Consider the following 26572-nt stretch of genomic DNA (forward strand, 5'->3'; position numbering starts at 1 on the left):
TATGGATGGATCGATGGATGGATCGATGGATGGATGGATAACCTGAGCTGGACTATTAGGATTCATTTTCAGATCATCCAGCAGGTGGCAGAAGAAGACAAAAGCTGAGCGGAGGATGGCCTGTCTTACCTTTCACACTGGTCACTTTCTTCATGATGGTTTCCTGATCTTGGCACAGAGTCACTGTCACTGTGGCTCCGGATACTCCATAGCCCCAAATCACTGCCCCTGCAGGCTCCTTCTGCAGCACCATGTAATTATCGATGTAGGAAGCAAAGCGAAAACCAACATCTAAAAAATTTAGCAAACACTTAGGAGAGCATCGTTGGAGAGATTCATCACCAGATTGAATCTGGTTAAATGGCAAGGAACATACAGTCTTAATACATGAGAATTTGAAGATAACCAGTCCTTTTAATTTTCTAAAGTGAGAGCTTATTCCTCCTAATTAGCTAAGCAACATAACAAGAACAGTTTCCAGCAATATGCATCACAGTACAAGATGACCAATAAGGAAAACTCAAAAAGCCTAGGGCAACCCATTTACCACAAGCCTCCTCCCCTTCAAAGCTCTTCATCTTCCTTTGCTCTAAGGCTTGGCCCAAACGCTTGACTCTCTCCCCCCAAAATCACCAAAATGCTCTTTTTATGCACCTCACAGACGGTATTTATGAGAAAAATAAACCACTTCCTTTCCCTACTTCCTATTACCACTCTCACTCCTCATAGCTGGGAATAAAGAAGGCTGCCTCTCTTCAACACAGCCTTTTCTAAACTTTTCCCCCCTCTTTATCTCCCCCTTTCCATCCTCTCAGTGTCAATTTCCCTCAATAATTCTCCTTATCCTGTTTTTTGACAACCCACTGAAAATTCTAAATAAACATTTATGAATATCTGCAACAAGTCTGCTTCCTTCTAAGGTAAATTCAGATAAATTAAGATGCAAAAAATAAGGTCAGTGAGAGACAGAAGGTCAAAGTGTCTGAACAAAAGGTCTTTTGTTGCAATTCACCCATTTCACAAGCTAAATTATACAAAAAGAGAAGGAGCACTTGAAACTGTGGATTCTATTCTAGACAGTCACTAACAAGACTGAATAAGAATTCACTTTAACGATATCATTCCTATTTTTAACATCCAGCCTATATCGAAGTATTTTATTAATAACAAGCACCTATCCAAATTATCTCAGTGGGTTCCTCATCAAAACTTCATCAGGGGGAAAAAAAACTTTTTAAAGTTATATCCCAATTTGTCTGAACAAAACAGACAAAACTCCCTAGAAGAAAATAATTAACAAAATTAAGATTTTTTTAAAGGGTTTTAAACAAAAATGATTGGCAGGAAAGAGAAACAGAACTAACAAAGTTGACATTTTCCCCCCTGGAAGCTACAATGATGACAGCCCCTTAGGCTATACTTAACAGGGCAGCACAGCTAATGGGGTCTCCTACACAGACTTGGTGGCCTATTTTTCCTGCACTTCGAATAACAACCCAGTCCCTAGACATCCTCAGCTCTCTCTTAGGAGTTTGTTCCATCATAAAACCTACATGACAATCAAAGATCATCCGGAAGACCCACTGGGCTGGAGATGCACAGCTACCAGGAGCAAAACGCTCTAAGAAGAGACTACAACAGCCCAGAATTGCATAAGCACGTTGGAGGGAAGGGAAGAGGCGCATGTGTGGGAAGGCCTTGTCTTGGGTAAGTGTTTTATATGGAACAAAACCTGATAAACCAAAGGTCTAAGAGCTGAGCAGAAAGAGGATGGGGTGGGGAAGGGATTGAAGAAAACTGGCTACCGCAGGCATGAACCCAGGCGAATAAGGGGCTCTGGAGGTGTGCGGCCACCTTCTCAAATGTTGGGGAAAATACTTTTCCCAGTCAGTCTGTTTTCGACAACACACATTCACCGAACCTCTTTGTGCATGGCTCTATTCTGAGTTAAAGAATTTTAGAGGTGGAAAGAATCTTTTACACCCTGGGGTATAATCACGTTATTTACTATCAACAGACTGAGACCCAAGTAGATTAGGTAATTTTTTAAAATAGCTTGTGCATTAATTCATTCAACAAACACTTAAAGATGCCTACTGTGTGCCAGGCACAATTTTAAGCATTGAGGATGTAACAGTGAAAGAAAGAAAAAAAAAGCAGGCAAAAATCCTTGCCAGCAGGGAGCTTACATTATACTGGGAAGAGTAACTGTGTCAGGCAGAAAGCTAAACACAGTACAGATGTTAAACTTCTTTGGCCTCAAATCACATAGGTAGTTTAAGACAGGACAAGAAATCAAGCCACCTGATTCCAAAGTCACTGCAATTTCCACTCTGCCACAGTTAGATACTGGTGGTAAATCACAGACAAGTCATATTCCCTGTTCTTATAAAGCTCACATTCCAAGCTGATAAGAATAGACAGTGGAACATTACCAAGGAATTGAGCAATGGACAAAACAGGAGAACAAGAAAGGAGGTGGGACTGGTAATTGTTTTTGTCAAATAAAAGACACAACATTTGATTTTTTTTTTAGGTCTTCAATGTTTCCTTTGGGTGTTGGAGTAGAAAAACAGGAATTAGTGTTCTGGGAAGTTAAAAGTAGACTGACAAAATTAGGACAGTGGTTACCTCTGGTGAGGAACCGGTGGATGCACTAGGGAGGAATATCCATGGAGTCTCAATAAAACTGGCAACGTTCTAGTTCTTAAGCTGGGTGAAGCGCCTCTGGGTGTTCATTTTATCATTGCTACATACATGTTTGCACATTTCAACTATTACGTGATAAACATGAGCACAGGGGGAATGATTTGAAGGAAAGAAGTCAGGATATGCAACCAAATAAGGGAAGAAAATTTAGAGCATTAATAAATTAAAAAATAAAGTCATTGTTAATGAAGGTGATGTAACAATATGACCCAAAGGCAAAGATAAAATAGTGATGTTAAAGTTAACAGCCTTTAACAGAAAAATTAATAGAATAAGGGCCCTATTCTCTTCTTTCCCTTCTCCCCACCTCATATACTGGACTCAAAGGTCACTGAGTGGGGATGACTCAGGAAATGATATAAGCTGCTGCTAGTTTTCACTTTTGTTAAACCCTGAAAAACCACTTAAGGCCTGCGGTTTGTCTGCATCTGGGTACTTTGCAGGTTCTTAGGTAGTGCAGTCATTTTTCTACACTCTGTTCTCCCACCTCAACTTTCATTTCTTTTCTGTGAGGCAGCATCCAGTCTGGGGTATTCAAATGACACGATATGACCTAGACAATAGTCAAAGTGAGTCATCCTCCCCAATGCCATGCATATTATCCCACCACCAGTGTCTGCGAGCTGCAGCAGGAACCAAAGCTGAGTCTTACATACTCTGAGCTAGTGAGGGGGTTGTATGCCTTAGCCCTAATCACCACTTAAACTAGGAAAATTTAATTCCCCCAAGCAACCCAGCCTGAAGCAAACCCTCCCCAGGGGCACCACTGAGGGGGCTGCACTGAAATGTTTTGGATGACTCAGTCACCAGTTTCCAAATATTATCTAACTAGTTTCGCCCCCTCCCCTTCGAGTTCCCCTGCAATTATTCAGACACTGAGGGCCTCGGTCTGGGCACATTTGGGCCTCCCCTCCTTAGACAAACCCAACTCTCCCGCTGCCCCACATGCTGCAACATAGGGGCGGTGGAAGGCAGTGGAGGAAGCGGACAGGCCGGGGCTCCTGCCCAGCAGACACCCGCAACCGAGGCCCGGGTGGTGGAACCCGGCTCCTACCCGGAGTTCCTTCCCGGAGCTAGAGAGGAGGGCGCGGGGGGCGGTCCTGCGGAGGACGCGGTATCTCGGAGCCCGCGCAGGCTGACGGACGGGCAGGGGTCGGGCCGAGCCCGGCCGCCTCACCTGCACTTGCGTCGGCCCTTAGGAGTAACGGCAGCACGAGCCCAAACACAAATCCCGGCGCGACCATGTTTGTGAGGAGCCCTCACCACAGCGAAGGCCTCGGGGCGGGGACGCCATCGGGGGCGGGGCCGTGGGCGGGGCCTGCTTAGGGCGGAAAAGGCCTGACTCCGCCCTTCCCAGGCCGTTCAGTCCGCGAAGCTGTCCGCGGCCTCCGGGAGGGCCCGTGCCTCTCCTCGGCCGCCGTAGTTGAATGGAAAAAACAAAACAAAACACGGTTTCCCGGCAACGAGAAAACACAACCTGAACCATCAGCTCCAGCTCTGAGAGACCTAAGAGGTGAGGCGGTTTACCCCATTTCCTTTCGGAAATCGAGATCTCGCCTTTTCCCTTCGCCTCTCGTATTCTCTCAGGATCCCCGCCGCATTCCGGGAAGCCTAGGGCAGACTGGGAGCCAAGCAGCGAGTCCGAAATCCCAGATCCTCGCCGTGCCGCCCCCGACTAGACCTGTGTTCCCCCTCCGACCGCCCTCCATTCCCCACGTTAGTTCAGAGTCTTTTCCTTTTCACAACCCTAGAATGACTCAATGCCTCATTTCCTGTTCCCTCAAAATAAGAAGGTAAAACTCTATAGATTCGGCCTCATTAAACCGACTAGTCCCCCACCTAGACCCCTACCACGGCTTCCGGCCTTATTCGGCATTGATACTCTCACAAACGGGCCAGGTCCCTGAGTGTTGTTTGCAGACTCAGTAGCCCATCCCGCTGCTTAGCAGCTATCCTTATCTGACCCTTGTATTCCAAGACAGGAAGCGAAGACCGGGTCGAGACAAAACCAGAAAATGTAAGCATCCCCAAACTTTGCAGGCTGGAACTGCAAAATCATGACCTTGCCCCCAGCCGCTCTGTCCCCACTGCCCCTTCCAGAGTATATAGATGCTTCAACGAGGCATTGTAGGTCATGCTTCAGAAGTGGAAGCTAAGGGAACGACTAAGTGTGAAACTTAATTCACTCGACAAATTAATTTCTATAACAAGGACTAGTTTTTTTTCTCTCTTTTTTTAATTTTAGACCTTAAACAGGGTCTTTTCGGCAGTTTAAGATGAATTTTTTTTTTTTTTTTGCGGTACGCGGGCCTCTCACTGTTGTGGCCTCTCCCGTTGCGGAGCACAGGCTCCGGACGCGCAGGCCCAGCGGCCATGGCTCACGGACCCAGCTGCTCTGCAGCATGTGGGATCTTCCCGGACCGGGGCACGAACCTGTGTCCCCTGCATCGGCAGGCGGACTCTCAACCACTGCGCCACCAGGGAAGCCCTAAGATGAATTTTTAACAATCATTCTCTCTAAATTCTTGTGGGATAGGAAAAATTACCATTTTAGAGACAAAGAGGGAGGAAATTATTTTTAAAAAATAATTTCACCTATTAAATATTTTTAATATTCTAATAATGGAAAAATTCAAAACTCTTTGGAAGAAATGGATGGACTTGGGCTGTGTTGGGGAAAAAAAGGACTGAAGTCCGGAAATTTGGAGTCTCAGAAGTAATTTCTTGTCATAGTTGTGATTATACAAGTAAAATTAGACAAATTTAAAGACAGTACTCTTTAATGAATCTCTAGGTACAATAGGCAGTTCCTCCCAAGGAGATGTCGATTCCATTCTCCAACACCCACTACCGAATTCCACAAGGATTTGGGAATCTTCTTGAAGGGCTCACACGCGAGATTCTGAGGGAGCAACCGGACAATATACCAGCTTTTGCAGCAGCATATTTTGAGAATCTTCTAGAGAAAAGAGAGAGTAAGCTTTTTTAAAATCGGCTTTTTTAAAAAATAAGAGACTAAGCATTTGATTATGGTGAGACCTGCTTAAGACCATTCCTATTCCACAGAAAGCCTTTATGGGGCAGGTATCTTCAACTAACAGTTCTTGCTATTTGAAACAGCATGTGCCTTTTTGACAGGCTCTCTTAAATCACATTATTTCACATTATTGAAGATTACTGTTTATCACTCAGACCCTCTTCTTTGTATTTCTCATGGACACGTGGGGTGGAAGGGGAGCTCAGGAGAGCACCCACTCTAGCTGTCTGTTTTCCAACATGCTGTTCCTATGCCTCCCAGGCAGTTGACTGTCTATTCTTCTTGGGAGGAGAGTTTATGGTTTTCTTTACATTTTGACTCTTTTTACTTGAAAGTATTATTAAGTGTTGTAAAAAAATAATTCTGTACTCCTTAGATCCAATAAGTTGGTATTCACAGGGGTATATGAAACTGTTCCTCAATAAAGGCACAGAGAAAAACTGCTTTGAAAAGTGAACTTCCAGCTTGGGAAGGTAATTTATATTCTTTTTCTATATTTCCAAGGTCCCACCCTGTCCAGAGACTAAGATTCCTGCCAACAGTGACTCTTTGGTTGAGAGCTAAAGCAGAGTTTCTTCACTTCCATAAATAAAATTTCCAAATTCCCAGCCTTGACAGTTCATGACAATCAAGACCTGACCCACTGGTCAAAATGAGAATTATTACAGCTATAAGTTTCTATTAAAAACCCTGACTAGAACAACCATTTTGTTTAAGCTGTCATCATTACTTTTGATTACAGTGTTCCAACAGAGTAGTAAAGATGACTAGAAATAGTCACAAGCAAATAAACATTCCATTTTTAATCATTTTACAATTTATTGTCACTTGAGGAAGCAACCCAAATATTCATCATAGAGGATTTTTTGAATAAACTTGAGTACATCTACACTACTGATTAATGTATAGCTGTAAACAAACAAACGAAAATGGAACGAGGAAGATCTCTATGATGTTATGCAGTGACCCTCAGGATATATTAAGTGAAAAAAGTAAGGTGGAAAAAAATGTATTTAGTATGCTACCAATTATCTAACAAAGAGGTGTTGATATGAATACATAACTGTTCATTTATATTTTTTAAACGGAAGAATAAATCTTTTAAAAATTAACATTTACCTCTAAAAAAAAAAAGCAAAAAAACATTTACCTCTAGCAGGAGAAGGAACAGAGAGCAGAGGGAACAGGATAGAAGCTAGACTTGCTAGACTTGTCTGAATACATCTTAAATTCAGAATCATATATGTTTCACATAGTTATAAAATAGAATTAAATTTTTTAATTGTTAAGCAATTTCTAAATTTAGAAGCAAAGTGAAACAAATGAACCTAACTAGTATTAAATGGGTAACATAACCGCACAAAAAAGAATTATTTCAAGAGACTTTATAACACAGTACTTTGTGCATTCCTGGTGGATATAGCCTAAAAATAAAATGAAGTTTTAAAAAGAAATCTTAAATTGTTTTCAGTCATCACTGAAAATAATAATATTTAATAATATTATAGTACAGTTACTCTGTAATTTTTATATATTGTAGAACATAGCAAATAAGTAACTATCCTACTGTTATTAGGAATAGGATTTTTAGTGTAAGAAAAATGACATACAAATATAAAAATGAAAGAAGTTGATAAAAATCCCATAATTCTAAATTTGAATTGAAAAATATCATCAGACCTCATGATAGATTTTCTCTTTGAAAAGTGAAAGTATTATTTTCTAGCTCTCTATATTTTTTAAAGGCCTCAAAACAATGACCAACCCAGTACCAGTGAGCACCTAGTCCCTAGACTTTGGCCTCCAGCTACCATCTTCCAGGAACCAGAGCTTCTTGGAGAACTAACCAATCCCATAAACTGGGCAGGAAATATGCAAGATGAGCCTCAACACCTTGCCATACCAGAAAATAGGAAAACTGCAAAGATTATGAGTTGTTTCCAAAGGACTCAGGAACATCTGAGCACCTGAATAAGCCCCTACTGGCCAATTTTGGACAATTAGAGCATCAATAAGATTAATAAATGCAGTGGATTGAAATTCGTTCAATTTGTTACATATTCATTAGTTCATAATTATTTCCAAAAAAAAAAACCAAGAAAACTCTTTGAGAGGATCCTAAGGAACCAACTGATTAATCTGAAAACTGGTAAATAAAGGAAAAGAATCAAACGTTTAACCTGCCTTTTATGTAAGAACTGTATTTCAGGGTAACCAAACAGAGAAAGTATTTTTTATTGAGTACTCCAGAAATAAAGAAGTAATGATCAAATTAGAACATTGCCATTTTGCAACCCTAAAGAAATGATCTAAGCAGTCATCATCAATGGGCCCATAAAAATTGTATAAAGAGAAACAACCAGATATTATATATCTCCTGGCAGAATTATACTGCACTACTTATGAAGTATCCTTGGGGAAAAAAACCTCAAACCTGAATCAGATAAGACATATAGATCTAACTAGCAATCTACAGGAAATTCAAAGGCAGAGGAACTTGGTAAAAAAATCATAGTGGGAATGAAATCAGATATCTAAACTGTGGAAAACTCCAAAGGGAAAATGACTCAATTTCCTCAACAAATAAATTGCAAGGAAAAAAATGTGGGCTGGGAGGTAGGGTTTCAGTTATAAGAGATTTAAAAGACATAACAAAAGGCTCTGTGTGCCCATTGTTTGGGTCCTGATTTGAACAAATCAGCAGTAAAAAAACAAATAAAAATATATTAGACAATGGGAGAAATTTGGATAGTTGATGATATTAAGGAATTATTGTTAGTAGTTTTAGGTGTGATAATGGTATTGTGGCTTTATATCTTAGAGACGTATACTGAAGCAAGTATTTGTAGATAAGATAGTAGGATGCCTGAGATTGGCTTGAAAATAATCAGAAGGAAGGGCAGGAAAGTGAGTGAAGTTACAAATAAAATAAGATCAATCATGAGATTATAATTGTTGAATCTGAGTAATGTGCTCATGGAAATTTGTTATTATTCTCTCTACTTTCTAAGTCTGAAATTCTTCATAATGAAAAGTTAAAGAAAAATTCTGTTTAAATACTTCTATGTCAACTGACTACATAATATGCCTAAATTTTAAAAACTTCTCCCATCCTTCACTTTTCCAAACTTCCTTACTATTTAACATTTATTTTTGTTACATTTTCCCCCATGTTTGCTAATACATAATAAGTTTCCATAATTATATAACGATAAATTTCTATACTTATATTTAAGTATTAGCATTTGTTCTCTGTCTCTCCCATTTTACTGTAAACTCTGAAAGCAGCATTTAGGTTTTTTAACTGCCTTTCTAAATATCCTCAAGGGTTCATCTAATGTTTAATTCATCATCATATATTTAATAATCACTGGTTATATCTACAGCAGTAGGCTGTGTACAGCGTCAATAAAATTTTTGACTGGCAGTAAAGGACCTATAATTTGAAAAAGAAAACATTTTATGTTACTAGTCTACATTTACTTTAATGAACTCAAAGTAAGTCTGAAATTATTATACTTTTGTTATTTAGAAACCAACTTTGATCCAGCAGAATGGGGGACTAAGGTAGATGACCGCTTCTATAACAACCATGCATTCAAGGTATGGTCCCGTGAAGCTATTGGATTTGGTTAATTCTTCTCCCTGTCTCTGATACAGAGATTATTGGCATCTCCCAAAATCATGAATATTGTGAGAAGCATCACAAATATCTTATGAACCTTTTTGATTGTGCTGTTCTTTCTGGCAAGAAATTCTTTTCTAAGGTATCTGCATCGTGTACAGTACTTAGCTTAAATTTAAAGATGATCAACAGGAAGCACGTACTTGACAGTGAAAGAATAATTACTTTCATTTGTTGTTCCAATGTTATTGAGTATCACAGTGCTTACAATAGCAGATACCCAATAAATATTGGTTGAATTAATGGATGATATTTCATAAAATAAAGCGCTGTTTGTCCAATTATTTCATTATCATTGATGTCTTACAAAAGACTGATTAGAATTAAAGATGGTAATGGTATAGAGTCTTCTCTATTAAGCCAATCTGTTCAGAGAAAGAATCTATCTTCTCTTTAGCAGCATTCTCAGAACCAGTCTTTCTCAACCAAGACGCCTCAAAATAATTAAGCCCTAAGCCAAAGGCATCCATTGCACGTAAGGAATCAATGTCTCTTCTTTGTATCTAGAATGATTCTATTTATGTACCATCCTTTGGAAAACTGAGAAAAATAATCACTTCAAGAATTCTGTGTTCTATGATCCCAATGAGGAACACCGGTTGAGAAAGGCTGTGTGTGATCCAGCGTCATTGCCTCCAACTGGCAACTTGGTGGAAATTCAATCTCCGGCTCTACCCCAGGTAGAGGTTAAATTTTAACAAGATCCACACAGTAACTTGTAGGTACATTAAAGTCTGAGAAGCAGTACTCTAAGCAAGTATGATAATACATTAGCCATGAAGCAGCAGCAGATATTAGAATTAAAAGGAGTTAACTTGCAGGTACATTAAAGTCTGAGAAGCAGTACTCTAAGCAAGTATGATAATACATTAGCCATGAAGCAGCAGCAGATATTAGAATTAAAAGGAGTTAACAAAGGTCAAATCTTGATGGTGTTGCACAGTAGATTTTGGGGATTTCCTGAGGAAATCCCCCTGTCACTTATTCCATGAATTCAAAAGTGAAGTTCCATCCATCTGTGCCTGCTAGATATGGGGGTGTTCTGTTTATTTCCATTTAACTAGATTCTCTGTGTTCATGTTTTATTGAAATCAAAGGAATAATGTTGAAAAATTTTAAATCTTATTATATAGCAATTTTAGAGTGGTTTTTCTTCTCTTTTGAATTCTAAAGGCTTTATTTGATTAGCTTATATGTGCTTAAATTTATGTTTTATGAATTAAAGAAGCTCTTCCCATAAGGTTTTGAATTAACCATGCTTCTATTCTGGAGTAATATTTCAGTAACCATGTCAAAATAGATGGAGCTGGTTTCCCTTTTTTTCTATTTAAATCCTTCCCTACAGCAAAACTTACTTCTTTGACTCAGTTTTTAATCTACAAACATCATTAAAAAGTCAACTTGACCTCATACTATGGAATACAATAGCATTTATTTCATTCCTGTTTGAGAAACTATTGGCACCTCTTTTTTATTCCTTGTTCAGGATTCATTACAACATCATATCAACTTTTAGTATAAGACAATGGTTTGTTTTTAATATAAAACAATATTATACACATTCCAAAAACAAAAGATCAAACTTTTTTAACCAATTCCTTGGTCTTTAATATTTGTTTATGCATATTCCCTTGAGAGTTTTCTTTTATCCCTTTTCCCAACCTACTTTCCTTGTTAAAAAATGTGTTTAATTCCCACCACTTATCAATAACTTAAAGTAATATTAAATTACCTTTAAGCAGTTTGATCCAAGACTTTACTGTTTTGGAAATATTGTCTATTTGGCCCTTTCCCCTCTAGGAGCAAGAACCACTGGAGAAATGTGAGCCTGGAAAAGAAAAGTCTCAGACATCTATGAAAGAGGTGACAGCCTTAGTAAGTTGTATTTTCCATGTACTATTGGATTCCTACAAAGAATGACATCCCTCAATTTAAAATTATCCTCCAAATATGAATCCAGTCTGTCATCCATATTGCTAAAATCATGATTTTGCTTTTTAGATAACTAGCACCAGTGATATACTAACTGGTGGATCAGTTTTAGCCATGCCTCTTATAAAGGAAAACTCATTCTTCCCCTTAAAAATAAAATCTTATTTTCCAAGATTATGGAAGAAGATTACGGATGGGAAAATCTCCCCAAGGGGAAGAACAGACAAAAATCACAGCCTCAGTCTTTTTTAAAAAAATTTTTTATTGAGACATAGTTGCTTTACAATGTTGTGTTAGTTTCTGCTGTACAGTGAAGTGAATCAGCTATGTGTATACACATATCCCCTCTTTTTTGGATTTCCATCCCATTTAGGTCACCACAGAGCACTGAGTAGAGTTCCCTGTGCTATACAGCAGGTTCTCATTAGTTATCTATTTTATACACAGTGGTATATATATGTCAATCCCAATCTCCCAATTCATCCCACCCCTTCCCCCCACTGGTGTCCATACATTTGTTCTCCACGTCTGTGTCTCTATTTCTGCTTTGCAAATAGGTTCATCTGTACCATTTTTCTTGATTCCACACATATGTGTTAATATACAATATTGGTTTTTCTCTTTCTGTCTTACTTCACTCTGTATGACAGTCTCTAGGTACATCCACGTCTCTACAAATGACCCAATTTTGTTCCTTTTCATGGCTGAGCAATATTCCATTGTATATATGTACCACATCTTCTTTATCCATTCATCTGTCAGTGGACATTTAGGTTGCTTTCATGTCCTGGCTATTGTAAATAGTGCTGCAGTGAACATTCGGGGTGCATGTGTCTTTTTGAATTATGGTTTTCTCAGGGTATACAGCCTCAGTCTTCATCCCTCAGATTCAACTTCCACTTCAGGAACTTTTCACTAATTGACGCTGTCATCACCACACAGTGGTAAAGGTTCAGACATAACAAAAGGAAGCTCATGGGGAATTGCCTACAGCCAAATAAAATGGCTTTACACAATGAGTCCTACTCATCTTCCATGCATTTCGCTCTACAAAAATGACTTCCTGCCTGACAGCCTACATCCAAGCAACAGTGGGTTAGGCTCGGTCCACTCTCAAAGATGCCTATATTCAGTGGTGTGCTAAAGCCAGCTCTTAAGAGACAGTTGTACACGTATGTACACAACCCCATGTTCAATAATATCACTTTGATAGCTTGAAATCAGCCACAGTGGGAGTATTAAGATCATGATAAATACTACAAATCAGGACCACTTTTTTTTTCTGGAGAGCCAGTTTTTAAACGTTTACCAGCATGTCACTGCCTATATGCTTCATAGTCCAGATTCAAGAGGACCAAGCCTAGTGAGAAAGAAGAACTCACAGTCTACAGTGTTGAAGGCCAAACTTCTGAGTTTCTTTTCATGTATTAATGTCCCAGTTAGTTACCCAATAATTGACACCCAAAAAGGGCAATCCCCCTCCAGGAATACCTTACTTCCTACCCAGTGGGTCATAAGTTTACCTTATAACCTTTATAAGTCATCTCAGAATTATATCAGTGCAACTCAGCCTAACATTAGCATAAGATGCAGTGGGAGGTCAGGAAAGAAGGAAGGTAGTGTCATTTCCTTACATCTTTAATAGGTGCCCTTACACAGGTTTTTATGACTTTGAATTGAGAGCCCATAATATGTACCACATCTTCTTTATCCATTCATCTGTCAGTGGACATTTAGGTTGCTTTCATGTCCTGGCTATTGTAAATAGTGCTGCAGTGAACATTCGGGGTGCATGTGTCTTTTTGAATTATGGTTTTCTCAGGGTATACAGCCTCAGTCTTCATCCCTCAGATTCAACTTCCACTTCAGGAACTTTTCACTAATTGACGCTGTCATCACCACACAGTGGTAAAGGTTCAGACATAACAAAAGGAAGCTCATGGGGAATTGCCTACAGCCAAATAAAATGGCTTTACACAATGAGTCCTACTCATCTTCCATGCATTTCGCTCTACAAAAATGACTTCCTGCCTGACAGCCTACATCCAAGCAACAGTGGGTTAGGCTCGGTCCACTCTCAAAGATGCCTATATTCAGTGGTGTGCTAAAGCCAGCTCTTAAGAGACAGTTGTACACGTATGTACACAACCCCATGTTCAATAATATCACTTTGATAGCTTGAAATCAGCCACAGTGGGAGTATTAAGATCATGATAAATACTACAAATCAGGACCACTTTTTTTTTCTGGAGAGCCAGTTTTTAAACGTTTACCAGCATGTCACTGCCTATATGCTTCATAGTCCAGATTCAAGAGGACCAAGCCTAGTGAGAAAGAAGAACTCACAGTCTACAGTGTTGAAGGCCAAACTTCTGAGTTTCTTTTCATGTATTAATGTCCCAGTTAGTTACCCAATAATTGACACCCAAAAAGGGCAATCCCCCTCCAGGAATACCTTACTTCCTACCCAGTGGGTCATAAGTTTACCTTATAACCTTTATAAGTCATCTCAGAATTATATCAGTGCAACTCAGCCTAACATTAGCATAAGATGCAGTGGGAGGTCAGGAAAGAAGGAAGGTAGTGTCATTTCCTTACATCTTTAATAGGTGCCCTTACACAGGTTTTTATGACTTTGAATTGAGAGCCCATTGATTTCCAACTTCAGCGTAATTCATTTGCCCACATTAGGGCATCATCTCAGAGGATTTTATACCAATCTGTTTGCATATTAAAGTTTAAGAGCTAGGGGCTTCCCTGGTGGCACAGTGGTTGAGAGTTCGCCTGCCGATGCAGGGAACGCGGGTTCGTGCCCCGGTCCGGGAAGATCCCGCATGCCGCGGAGCGGCTGGGCCCGTGAGCCATGGCCGCTGGGCCTGCGCGTCCGGAGCCTGTGCTCCGCAACGGGAGAGGCCACAGCAGTGAGAGGCCCGCGTACCGCAAAAATAAATAAATAAATAAATAAAAATAAAGTTTAAGAGATAGATTTGCCTCTTTGTCATGGGGGGAGGGGGTGGTTGAACAACCCAAAGGTCCATTAGTAGGAGAATGAGTAAATAAATCAAAGTATATCAGTACAATGGACTACAATGGTATCATAAAAAAAAAAAAGGAATAGGCAGAATTATATACTGAATAACATAAAAAAAAGGAAAAAGGGAACCAAGATACATTGTTACCTGGGAAAAGTAGCTGCAGGACATTGTGATCAGCATGATCTCATATTTTTAATAAAAAGGCAAATATATACCCATATGAATACATTTGTATATAGAGAAATTTTAGAAGGATATATATACTCAATCCATAATGATGGGTTACCTTTTAGGTATAGGATTTGGGAAAATGGAGAAAACTTTCACTACCAGTGGTATTTAAATTTTTAAATGTATATGTATCACTTTTTAATTTAAAAAATATATTAAAAGCTATATATCTATTGACCTGTACACTTAAGATCTGTGCATTTCACTATCTGTAAATTATACCTAAATGTTTTTTTAAAAGGAAGCTGTGTACAAAAATTCAAGCAACCATCTTAAAACTGATTTTATTGGACTAAATGGATTCCTCTTTGGCATTTCACTTTAAATGTATGATTTTAATTAGCTAATCATTGAGAAATTAAAAATAATCCATTTTGTGTAATCATGATTATTTTGAAACAGCACATTTACTATTCTTCTTGGCATTTTTTTTTTTTTTTTTTTTTTTTTTTTTTGCGGTACGCAGGCCTCTCACTGTTGTGGCCTCTCCCATTGCGGAGCACAGGCTCCGGACGCGCAGGCTCAGCGGCCATGGCTCACGGGCCCAGCCGCTCCGCGGCATGTGGGATCTTCCCGGACCGGGGCATGAACCCGTGTCCCCTGCATCGGCAGGCGGACTCTCAACCACTGCGCCACCAGGGAAGCCCCTTCTTGGCATTTTTACCCTGCTTCAAGGATTCTCACTTATTTTCCCCCAAAAAATGTTAAATAGGAAGCTGTTGAATAGGAACTGTTTTGCAGGGAAGAAGTTGGCAATGATCTTTTATTGCAGAGACATATCAAAGAGTGACAAAACAAGATGTCTGATATTTTGGCATTCACCGTTTGGTACATATACAACGTGATGATATATAAAATTCTTTCAGGAAGCAACCCATCTCGATTGTTACATCCCTAAGTTGATTAAGTTTATACACTTATTTTTATAGCATCAAAATACGAGATGCTTAAGAAGTCTTTTACTTTTTCTCCTCTCTGAGAATGAATCTTCTGAAAAAGACAAGGACATGGAGGAAAATGCTGCTGTCAAAATCCAGGCAGCCTTCCGGGGACACTTAGCCAGAGAGAAGGTAAAGAAAATGAAATCGAGTGCTCTTCAAGAAAAAACAGAGGAAAATGAGTGAGGAGACTGGCTTTACCCCCCAGAAAACACGAAAAAATCCAAATCCATCAACCTTGTTGTGACTGTCTTATTTTTTTTCTTAATAAGTGAGATTTGAGGTAGTGAAATAACATTTGTTGCTGTTGTGAAAATCTGTCGCGAGCACGTGTTTAATAAACATGCCATTGAACGCATGCCTCTTGAAGACTTCTCTGAGATCATGAGTCTTATTTATACTTCTCCCAAGTCTATGTCTAGAGACCCTTGGATTTAGAGTTACAAAGCTGGAGTATCTGAGTTTTCAGAGATCTCAGAGGCTGTGTGATTTAACCATTATCTAATGAGTAACTCCTCTCTATCACATCCCTGAAAAATAGTCCTTTGGCTCCTCTTTCACTCCCAGTAGTAGAGAATTCCACTGCTTTTCAAGGATAGTCCATTTAGTTTTTGAATAACTCAAATTATTAGAAGATAAGTTGAGTCAAAAATCTGTCTCCCTGTAAGTTTCACCCATTGGTTTTCGTTTGTCATGTATGCAGTCTTTTATTGAAAAAAATGTATCGCGCACAATTCACGTGCTGGGATTTAGTAGTAAATATCTGCTCTTACACTCACGCAGCTGTTGACAGTTTTCTTTTTTTTTTTTTTATTGTCTTGCTCTCCAGAACCACACAGAATAAGACTAATGCATAACATTTGCAAAAAACAAAAGTTATCATAACATCATAAATGCTCTCTTCTTTAGCTAAAACTTCCCAAGTTTCTTTAATGTGTAAATGATAATACCTATTTCACAAACTCAGGAGCCTATGTCTTTTTTTTTTTTTTTTCAATGAACCATTCAAGCTGCTGGTGCCTTATTTTTAGAAAGTTCAGTTTTCCCTTTTTGAGGCTTCCCCTCCCTAGAATATCCAAGAAACTGCAGGGTTCATGTCTTAGACCAAAAGATGCAGTTCCCTTCCCAAAACAAAATGGAGAGAAAGTGGAGTCTTAACATTTAATTAATGTTGTTGCCGTCTATGAGCAGCAGACTGAGGTAACGTCCTGGCTGGTTAATATTCCTGTCTGCACCACAGTGGATGTCCCAGGCTGGGTGAGATCTCTCTTAGTTCATAGTCACACAGCCATTATTCCCCAAAGCTCAATAACATGCTTGGGTGGCTCAGACTTGAAGAGCTTCTAAAACCAGCTGTATGTTATGCACATCAACTGCATACACTGAGATCCTTGTCTTAAGCTCAGTCAGACATTCTCTTTTTGCAAAGCAGAAAGGTACCCCATTTGAGTTACCCGATTGCCCTTTCCTATCAGAGCCTTTATTAGGCTCTACAACAGAAGTTCACCCAAGTGATCTTCTCCACCCAAATACAGACGACTTATGCCAGTGATTTCCAGGTTGTGACATTCATCCTCTGATCTCCACTCACCTCCAGGCAGCCATCCCTCTTCCAAGGTCTTACTGCCAATAGAGAGCTATGTGCTAGCTAAACACAAGTCTCTAATACCCAATGGACCCCTTCCACCCATCCTTAACCCCCTTCTCCCAGGCTTAGAGAGAAAAAATTTAACTGTCTTCCAGGATTCCAGCTCTTCATTCCCTCATTCCATTCAAAGCACCTATTCCAATCTAACCACTTTCCACCCCAAACAAATTCATCCTGCTTGGAAGATTATCAAGGGGACTCCAAATTAGGCAAAGACTTGACTTCCCTGTCCTGGAGAGAAGACCAGAAGAGAAAAACGTTTTTTCCCAGTGAATATATAGTGGGGCAAAAAAAGATACCAGTTAACTTTTTCAATAATTCTAACATACATGTGAAGTGATTGAAACTGTGCCTTCCATATAGTCAGTATACACACACACACACACACACACACACACACACACATACACACACAAATCTAGGGATGGTGATATTTTTGGTGGAGAAGGAAAAGAAAGAGGAGAATGTAGAAGAGTAATGGTTGTGGTGTCTTAGGACCATACATATGAATTAATACTTTATTTGCATGTGTCTGATTTTCCTCTTATCTCTCTGGCTGCTCCTTCTCAATCTCCTTTGCTGCTAATCCTTCAACTCCTCAACCACCAAATACTAAAATGCCCCGAGGCTCAGTCCTTGGACCCCTTTTCAAGTGATCATACTTACCTGTGAATCTCATCCAGTCTCGGCTTTAAAAGCCACCTGCATACTGATCACTCCCAGATGCGCACCTGCATATATTGGACCTTTCTCCACTCCAGCTCCAAACTTGTATAATCAACTGCGTACTGCACATCCCTATTTGGATGTTTATATGCAACTCAAACAACATGTCCAGTAGCATGTTTGTGCTCCTGATAATACCCCTCAAATCTTCAATTCTCTCAGTTTTTCCCATCTCTGAAAAATGGCCATTCCAGTCTTCTGCTTGCTCAAGCCAGAAACCTAGAATTCATCCCCAACTCATCTCCTTCTCTCACACCCCGTTTACAGTCTATCAGCAAAACCTGTGGACTCAGTCGCTAAAATATACCCAGAATCTGACCACTTCTGTTGTTACCACCCTGGTCCTCGTTCCCATCAGCTCTCTCATGAATTACTGCAATTACCTCTATATTGGTCATTGCCACACTAATGCTGCACAACCCATTCCAAATTCAATGATCTAAAACAATTATTTTTTCTCATGGACCTGTAGATCCGTGTAGACTTTAGCTGAGCTGCGCTGGACTTCAAGCTTGAGAGTAGATTCAGGTCTGCTCTAAGCTAAGGGTTTGTGGGTTAGCTGGGGAAGGTCTGCTTCAAGCTGTGAGCCCAAGAGTCAATTGCAGTCCCTTTGCTTCATGTGTCCTATTCAGAGCCCACGCTGAAAATGCTACCCGGGGAATGCTCTTTTCATGGTGGTCACAGAAGCACAAGCAGGAAAAACCAACACAGGAGAATATTTCAAGCTTTTGCTCCTAACACTTCCACTAACATCCCATTGACCAAACAAAGTCATGTGACCGAGCCCAAAGTCAAGAGGTGAGGAAATACACTGCTTACCATGCAACCGTGGCAAAGGCCTCGTGTATGCATAGTACTACTATGAAGAGGTAGTGAAGAGTTGTGAGGAACCAATAACTCAATCTACCACAGTCTGCACTCTTGGTTATAAATATTCACGTCCTTCTGACATGCAAAATACATTCATTCCTATCCCACGGCCCCTAAAAGATCCATCAAATCCTTGAAGTCCAGGATCCACATCAGGTCCTGATATGGCTCTTCTTGATGTAGAGACCTATGAATTAAAAGAGCAAGTGTCTTGGGAATTCTCTGGCAGTCCAGTGGTTTCATTGCCGAGGGCGTGGGTTCGATCCCTGGTCAGGAAACTAAGATCCTACAAGCTGTGTGGCGTGGCCAGAAAAAGAAAAAAAAACAAGTGTCTTCTCATACGCCCAACATACCGCAGCTAATGGACAGGGATAACATAACCACTAAAAAGTACTCTCATTTATAAAGGAGAATAATGGAAGCAAATAGCAGTCACTGGTCCAAACCAATTATAAAATCCCACTGAGCAAAGGTCCTCAGGCTCCTCTATTTGGGGAGGGGAGATAATGTTTCATGATTAAGCGCTGGTTCTGCTCCCTAAGAATGACTAGTCTCCATAGCTCTTATTTCTACAATCTAGGCAATCATTCTTTTTCCATCATCTTCCATACATATTTCCTTGGAAAGGGCATTGGAAAATTACCCTTTTGGATGGATGTGTCTCAACCTGATTCCTGTCTATAGAAAACCGAGAGTACAAAGATGTTTACATCTTGCACACCCTCAGCCTCTTTTAGTTGTTGGCAATGCTTTGCCAATAAACTTTTCCAAGAAACTTTGTGGGTTTTCTGTGTGTTTGACTCTAGTCAGCTCCATGTGTCAAAAGCTGCACTCACAATTTCTTTATAGATATGCTTCCCTCTCTCTCTAGATTGAATTCTATTGAGGAGTGAAGAATTGGAACCAATATTTCAATAAACTACAGCCTCGTAGCTGTCATAACTGATCTCCCCACCTCCATTCTTTTCCCCTTTCAACACAGAGGCCAGAATGTCCTGTTATAATTTATGTCATATCATGTGACTGCTCTTCCTAAAACCCCCAGTGGTTTCTCATCTCACTCCGAGTCAAAGCTAAAGTCTTGATAACGGTCTACAGAGTTCTATGTAGATCTTGCCTCCCATTACCTCTCTAACCACTTTTCCTTACCTTTTTAATTTTTCTCCTTGTTTCTGAACACCATTCCATCCAATCTGTTTACTGCCTGTTTCCTGCTGCTGGAACGTATGCTCTTGGAGAATAGGGATTTACTATTTCGTTCACAGCCTTTTTAACATGCAGCCAGAAAGGGTGAATTATTTCTGGTGGCTTAAACAGAAGTGGGAGAAGTCCTAACAGTTATCCCTTCTGTCAAACTATCTTTGATTGGGTTATACAGCCATCCCTGAATGGATCATTGGGATCTGGGGAAAAGAATATGCTAATTGGAGTACACCGATCACCGTCAGATCCTGCCCCTGGGGTAAGGGGTCACCTGGGTGAAAGTCAAGGCAATTTGAAGTTCCTTGAAGGAAACAGAGTAATGTCAGGAGGAAGGGATAATGGATGCCGGGCAGCAAACAACAAATACCCATCACAGTACTTTAATCCACATGGCTTCTCACTACACCGCGCCATTTATTAAATTTTTTGTCAAAACCAAAGGCTAGGGAAGCACCGAGAAAAAAGGAAATAGTTAAAGCAGTGAAGGAGGGGTTAACAAACACAGGCACGTAGAGATTTAAGTCGCCTGCCATAGAAATTGCAATGTGAACGGTGTTCCTTGGAGCTGTGCAATGCAAACAGGGGAATCTCCCAAAAGAAAGAGCTTTGGAGTCTAGGAGAATATGAAAATCGTGTGAGAGAGAAAACACGGAAACTGTTTTCAAAATACATGCAAAATGTTGCTCTGTGAGCAGCCACGTGTGAGAGTTCGTGAACGTGAATTTTTCATAAAACGTTCGTATGAACACTGTACCTAGAGGATAGCAACCTTCTATCAAGATCATCAATCAGTCCTCTTTAATAAATATAAGTCCAGTATAATCTGGAGGGACGTGCTCTCTGCTGCACTGTGTACGGAGCTCGATCCGTGTCCCTGTGAGTGAGAGATGAGGCCCAGATAAGAATCTGATTGTTGCTGTCATTCCGCCTCTAAACATATATCATTCACTTCTTTTTTAAATCAGAATAGATTTCCTTTAGCAAAATATGTTTGCCTTTTCATACATTTATTCTAGTCCAGAACGCTTTATTTTAATTTTTTAAAAAATTATTATTATTATTTTGGGGGGGGGCCCTGCCACGCGGCAGGTCGGATCTTAGTTCCCTGACCAGGGATCGAACCCATGACCCCTGTGGTGGAAGCACGGAATCTTAACCACTGGACCATCAAGGAAGTCCCCATAACACTTTATTTTACAATAATCTTCATCTTAAAGTACTGCATTTAAAAAAATATTTTAGAACATGGGTCAATGTCAAAATTTTCTAATTAAGCAAACATTTCTTTCAATGTTTAATAATTTTCCATACTTAATAATATCATTCACTTTTGTTGTTGTTCTAAAGCAAACGAAACACTGACTTCCCTAATTTCTCAATAAAATTAACCCAGTAGTTCCTCTCTGTACCTCAAAACAACTTGAGTTTGAGTTTCCTAACATTTGAAAACATTTCAACAGGTACCATATTTTCTTCAACTGCGGCTTTTCTCCTATGAAATTCTTCCCATGATCTTATTTCATGGGAAGGAGGGGAGGTTATACAGGAGCCAGGTACTAATTTCCCACATGCAGCTCTCTTGGTCTGAGGATATTTCTAAAGTACAGGTTACAAACATAGGACTAGCACTTCGGCTCTTCATTTTTAGTCCTCTTTTCCCTCTCCCATCTATCTCTAAGGAGCGTATAATGATGACCCATTTTGTATCAATTTATGATGTTAATAAACTCATTTCCAATCTGAAGTGCTTTAGACAAATAGAGCTACTGGGATCGACAGTTATTTATGCCTGTGAGGCTCTCAGAAGAGACTGAACGTGCAAAATACAATATTTCACAATGTGAAACTATTTTCGTGAATGGAATGTGCTTGGGAGTAACCAGTCTCTGTTGTGTAGAGCAAAAAAGCAAACCCCTGCCAGGTGATGATGTCACTGTGACTAAAATCTCAAGAGCCACCACACTCATTACCAAACACGGTGGCAGAGGATGGCCAACACTCCAAGACCAAGAAATCACCAGAGGAACTATATAAACACACTACCCCAAGGGGGTCAGATATAATGGAGAAGGTGTGAACATTGGCCATCATTCTCTTCCTGAAGACACCTGTCTCAGAGGCTTCTGACCAAGAACCAAGGCATTTTATTCCGGTGAAATTATATTACTGCGAAGGAGGGCTCAGTTTGATAAACCAGGCATTAAACCGATTTTGGAAGCTATCAGAAAAACCTGTTTTTGAAACAGTAGAAAGCATGCTTGGCTGGAGACCTAACATGCGATTGGTAGAGAAACATGATCACTGCAGTGCAATCCTGACGATGAGTTTAGAGTCACTTGCTTTCAGATTGCTTGGCTAACGTAAGCCTATGGTGTGCTGGCCAGACCTGCCTCCACCCCACCCCACTTTTTCAGGACTGAAGGCTACTTTCTTTCTAGGAATTGCCTTCAGCATTTGGGAGCCGCTTCAGCCTAGATTGCACCCTCGCTGGAGGCAGCTTCCATCTAATGACTAGCCACTGCAGTGGTACAAGGACTGGGCCCTTTGCCTCAAACTGAAGCAACTCTGAAGGGCCAGCCCAGCTCTCAGCCAGCCATAGGACTGGCTGAGGCTGTGTTGCAACTTTATCACATTTCAACTTCGTCCCCTATCCAGTCCTGCTTCCCTACCATCCCTACAGGTGTTGGTCCTGAATATACTCTCCTATCAATCACTTCTACTCAAACTCGCTAAGCTGTTGGTCCAAAAAACCATTCTCAGGGGACCCAACCTATGATAGGTAAGGTGAAAATCTCTGACATATCTGCACATTTAAAAAGTCTTTTTTTTTCTATTTTTAAAAAAAAAATTTTAACACTAATTGTTTTTAAAGATTTTTTTTCTTTTTGATGTGGACCATTTATAAAGTCTGCTGAATTTGCTACAATATTGCTTCTGTTTCATGTTTTGGTTTTTTGGCCGCGAGGCATGTGGGATCTTAGGTTTCCCACCAGGGATCGAACCTGTGCCCCCTGCATTGGAAGGCAAAGTCTTAACCACTGGACTGCCAGGGAATTCCCTAAAAAGTCTTTTCTTCATCTAATGTCATCTGCATAAAAATTCAATGATGGGCATACCTGCCGATCAGGGGCTAATCTATAACAGAAGAATATACATTTCTATTTATTCTCTAAATGAATTCTAATTACCAAAATTCCAAATAGTAATACTAGGTACTGAATTGCATCCCCTCCAAAATTCATATGTTGAGGCCCTAACCCCCAATGTGATTTATTTGGGGCCTTTGGGAGATAATTATGTTTAGATGAGGTAATGAGGGGGTTTCCTTATGATGAAATTAGTGCTCTTGTGAAAAAAAAACCAGATCTCTCTCTCTCTCTGTCTCTCTCTCTCTCTCTCTGTCTCTCTCTCTCTGTCTCTCTGTCTCTCTCCCTCCCTCCCTCCTTCCCTCTCTTTCTATAATAATGGAAGAGCTAATGGTGAGAGCTTAGCTTTGATTGACTATCGAATATTAAAATAGGAAAGAGTAGCAAGGGTCACTTAGCTATCACTTTGGGCTTCATATCAGATTTTTCTGGGGGTGGCCATTTCTTGACTATCCAGTATCACTTCCACCGTCCCCCTTTCTACTAGTACCTAGATTTTCCCTTTAATTTCTGCCCTTCATTAACACAGACCAAAAGTTGAGCCAGCTCTAGAAATAAATCCAGATCGGCTTAAGCCAATTAGCACCTTCATCCCTCAGCCTGCTCTCATTATTCCAAGACCAGACATGCGATTTAAGCTTATCTAATTAGGATAGAAGCTCTCAACCAGGGGTGATTTCACCCCCAGGAGACATCTGACAATGCCTGGAGCCATTTGCTTGTCACACTCAGGGTGGGGAGGAGGAATGCTATTCGTATCTAATGGGAAGAGCCCAGGGATGCATCTTACCATCCTCAATGCTCAGGACAGACCCCACCTCCAAAATTAGACATAAAAATGTCATGTGGCTGTGAGGGAGAACAAGCTTTAGAATAAAGCTGACCCGGTAAGAAGTAGGGCAAAAAGAAAGACATCGTATCTGTTCCTTTAGTGATCATGTCAAGGACCTGCTGAATCAAAGCTGAAGTCCGAGGACTTTCCACTTGTATGAGCCAATTAATCCCCTTTATTTTTAATAGTTTTCAGCTGCAACTGATATTCTTCTAAACTTGTGAGTCCTGTGTAAAAGAATGAGAAGGAGAAATGTAGATATGAAACAAAAAAGGAAAAGAAAGGAAAGGACCCAAGATAGTGACTAAAGAGGGCAGCAGCTACAGCCTGATCTGCAGAGAAAGACAACAAGCTACTGTCCATCAATCAGGTGTTTCTGACCTACCAGTTGGGAGTTACTGGAATTAACGACGTAGAGGATGAAAGAAGTACACAAATCATGAGTCTTTCTTTCCTCAAGGGACCATAGATATTCATCAAGGAGATAAAACATACATCCACAAAAAGAATACAGGAAAGATGGAGAAAGAATTTTTAAAACATAACACAAAAAGCACAAACCATAAAGGAAACATCTGATAAACATGATCACATTAAAATTTAAAACTTTCAAATATCAAAAAACACATAAGCAAAGTGAAGAACATAGCACAGAACGAGAGGAGATATTTGTAGTTCAAAATGCATAAAATTAACAAAGATTAGTATCCTGAATATAACTCCTACTTGGTATAAAAGCTATGCATGAGAATATGGTAAACACTGAATTCATGATGGTGATTACTATGGGGGGAATGGAGGGGAGTAGGATTGGAGAAGGGAACCGAAAGGATCTCAGGTGTATACAGTTGTCCCTCGGGATCCTTGGGGCTTGGTTACAGGACTCCTCCATGGATACAGAGTGCCCATTGTGGATGTTTCTCTGTTTTCTTTTTAATCTGAAGCAAATAAGGTAATGAATAAAAACAAATAAGACAATTTAATGAAGCTGGGTGATGGAAACATGAATTTTTAAATATTATCCTTTATTCTTATTTGTATGTTTCAAATATGTTTTACCAAAAAAGTTTTATGAATTCCTGCAAATCATTAAGAGGAAAAAATTAGATAAATAGACAAAAAATAAGAGCAGAAGAGGAAACCCAAGTCCAATAAGCAAACAGCAAAAACATGTTCAGCCTCCCCAGTAAGGAAAATGTAAATTAAACAATAATGAGATACAATTTCTCATTCATAAATTGGCAAAATTTAAGTCTGACAATACTAAGTGGATGATGTGGAACAGCCGGAACTCACTTATACTGCTCTTGGGAATGAATGTAAATTGCCACAGTACCTGATAGACTTGTTGACAATAAGCATACCTGTTAGTGTTTAAGAAGGTCAGTATATAATACCTCTCTCTCCCCACCCCAAATTCTGAACCAACTGAGGGAAAGTAAGGAGGAAAACTGGGATCAAAAGACAGTGTTTATTATTTTTTTTGCGGTACATGGGCCTCTCACTGTTGTGGCCTCTCCCTTTGCAGAGCACAGGTTCCGGACACACAGGCTCAGCGGCCATGGCTCACAGGCCCAGCCGCTCCGCGGCATGTGGGATCTTCCCGGACCGGGGCACGAACCCGTGTCCCCTGCATCGGCAGGCGGACTCTCAACCACTGCGCCACCAGGGAAGCCCAGATAGTGTTTATTTTTTGATGATGGTTATTCTGACTGGTGTGAGGTGATACCTCATTGTAGTTTTGATTTGCATTTCTCTAATAATTAGTGATGTTGAGCATCTTTTCATGTGTTTGTTGGCCATCTGTATGTCTTCTTTGGAGAAATGTCTATTTAGATCTTCCGCCCAGTTTTTGATTGGGTTGTTTGTTTTTTTGGTATTGAGCTGCGTGAGCTATTTGTATATTTTGGAGATTAATCCTTTTTCCGTTGCTTCATCTGCAAATATATTCTCCCGTTCTGTGGGTTGTCTTTTCGTCTTGTTTATACAGAGTGAGGTAAGTCAGAAAGAGAAAAACAAATATCGTACATTAATGCACATGTGTGGAATCTGGAAAAAAATGGTATAGACGATCTTATTTACAAAGCAGAAATAGAGACACAGACATAGAGAACAAATGTATGGATATCAAGGGGGAAAGTGGTGGTGGTGGGATGTATTGGGAGATTGGGATTGACATACATACACTATTGATACTATGTATAAAATAGATAACTAATGAGAACCTACTGTATAGCACAGGGAACTCTACTCAATGCTCTGTGGTGACCTAACTGGGAAGGAAATCCGAAAGAAGAGGGGATATATGTATACATATAGCTGATTCACTTTGCAGTACAGTTGAAACTAACACAACATTGTAAAGCAACTATATGCCAATAAAAATTTTTTAAAAAAGATAGTGTTTAGAAACAGAAGATTTGGCTGGGACTATGACTGAATTTGATCAGTAATTAATTCAGCTCAGGAATAGATAGTGAGACCATCTCCCACATATGGGTACAGTTGCTATTTGGACTTCGTGTCTCCTCATTTAGTGAGAGAGTGAGAATGCCTTTGTGAGAAGGTGGAAGCACAGAG

At 39.9% G+C, this 26572-nt stretch overlaps 2 protein-coding genes across 11 annotated transcripts in view; one reads left to right on the forward strand and one right to left on the reverse strand.

The window, feature by feature from the left end:
• The window catches only part of SIAE (sialic acid acetylesterase), a 37809-nt gene extending 33827 nt beyond the window's left edge, over positions 1 to 3982 (reverse strand). For 6 of the 8 annotated variants that reach the window (XR_003002658.1, XM_024740719.1, XM_024740718.1 and 3 more), the window contains exons 1-2: positions 3887 to 3982; positions 130 to 291 (exon numbers count right to left, since the gene is read on the reverse strand). Coding sequence is in view for 5 of the 8 variants with exons in the window: in XM_024740719.1 (XP_024596487.1) it covers positions 130 to 291; positions 3887 to 3953 (229 nt within the window). In the remaining 3 variants the exon portion in view is untranslated. Of the gene's footprint in view, positions 1 to 129; positions 292 to 3886 lie in introns of those variants that run through there. The other 2 variants (XM_024740723.1, XM_024740722.1) reach the window with 1 other exon arrangement.
• Positions 3983 to 4086: 104 nt separating this feature from the next.
• Positions 4087 to 15936, forward strand: SPA17 (sperm autoantigenic protein 17). Of its 3 annotated transcripts, none has more exons than XM_024740796.1 (5): positions 4087 to 4222; positions 5513 to 5684; positions 9279 to 9349; positions 11232 to 11306; positions 15610 to 15936. In XM_024740796.1, exons 2-5 carry the CDS (start codon positions 5531 to 5533, stop codon positions 15751 to 15753), a joined length of 444 nt encoding a protein of 147 aa, XP_024596564.1. In that variant the 5' UTR covers positions 4087 to 4222; positions 5513 to 5530; the 3' UTR covers positions 15754 to 15936. The 3 variants fall into 3 exon arrangements, with proteins under 3 accessions (XP_024596564.1, XP_024596562.1, XP_024596563.1); XM_024740794.1 differs by having other exon boundaries at positions 4117 to 4222; positions 5504 to 5684; XM_024740795.1 differs by lacking the exon at positions 4087 to 4222 and adding an exon at positions 4409 to 4425 and having other exon boundaries at positions 5504 to 5684.
• The last annotated feature ends 10636 nt before the right edge of the window (positions 15937 to 26572 follow it).

Source organism: Neophocaena asiaeorientalis, unplaced genomic scaffold (genome assembly GCF_003031525.2).
Source record: "Neophocaena asiaeorientalis asiaeorientalis breed wild unplaced genomic scaffold, Neophocaena_asiaeorientalis_V1.1 scaffold308, whole genome shotgun sequence".
Classification (NCBI taxonomy): Eukaryota; Metazoa; Chordata; class Mammalia; order Artiodactyla; family Phocoenidae; genus Neophocaena; species Neophocaena asiaeorientalis.

Coding starts and splice junctions, on each gene's coding strand:
- SPA17 (XM_024740796.1), top strand. CDS start 5,531: ATGTCGATTCCATTCTCCAACACCCACTACCGAATTCCACAAGGATTT. Junction 5,685..9,278: donor TCTTCTAGAGAAAAGAGAGA/GTAAGCTTTTTT, acceptor TTTGTTATTTAG/AAACCAACTTTGATCCAGCA. Junction 11,307..15,609: donor TGAAAGAGGTGACAGCCTTA/GTAAGTTGTATT, acceptor CTCCTCTCTGAG/AATGAATCTTCTGAAAAAGA.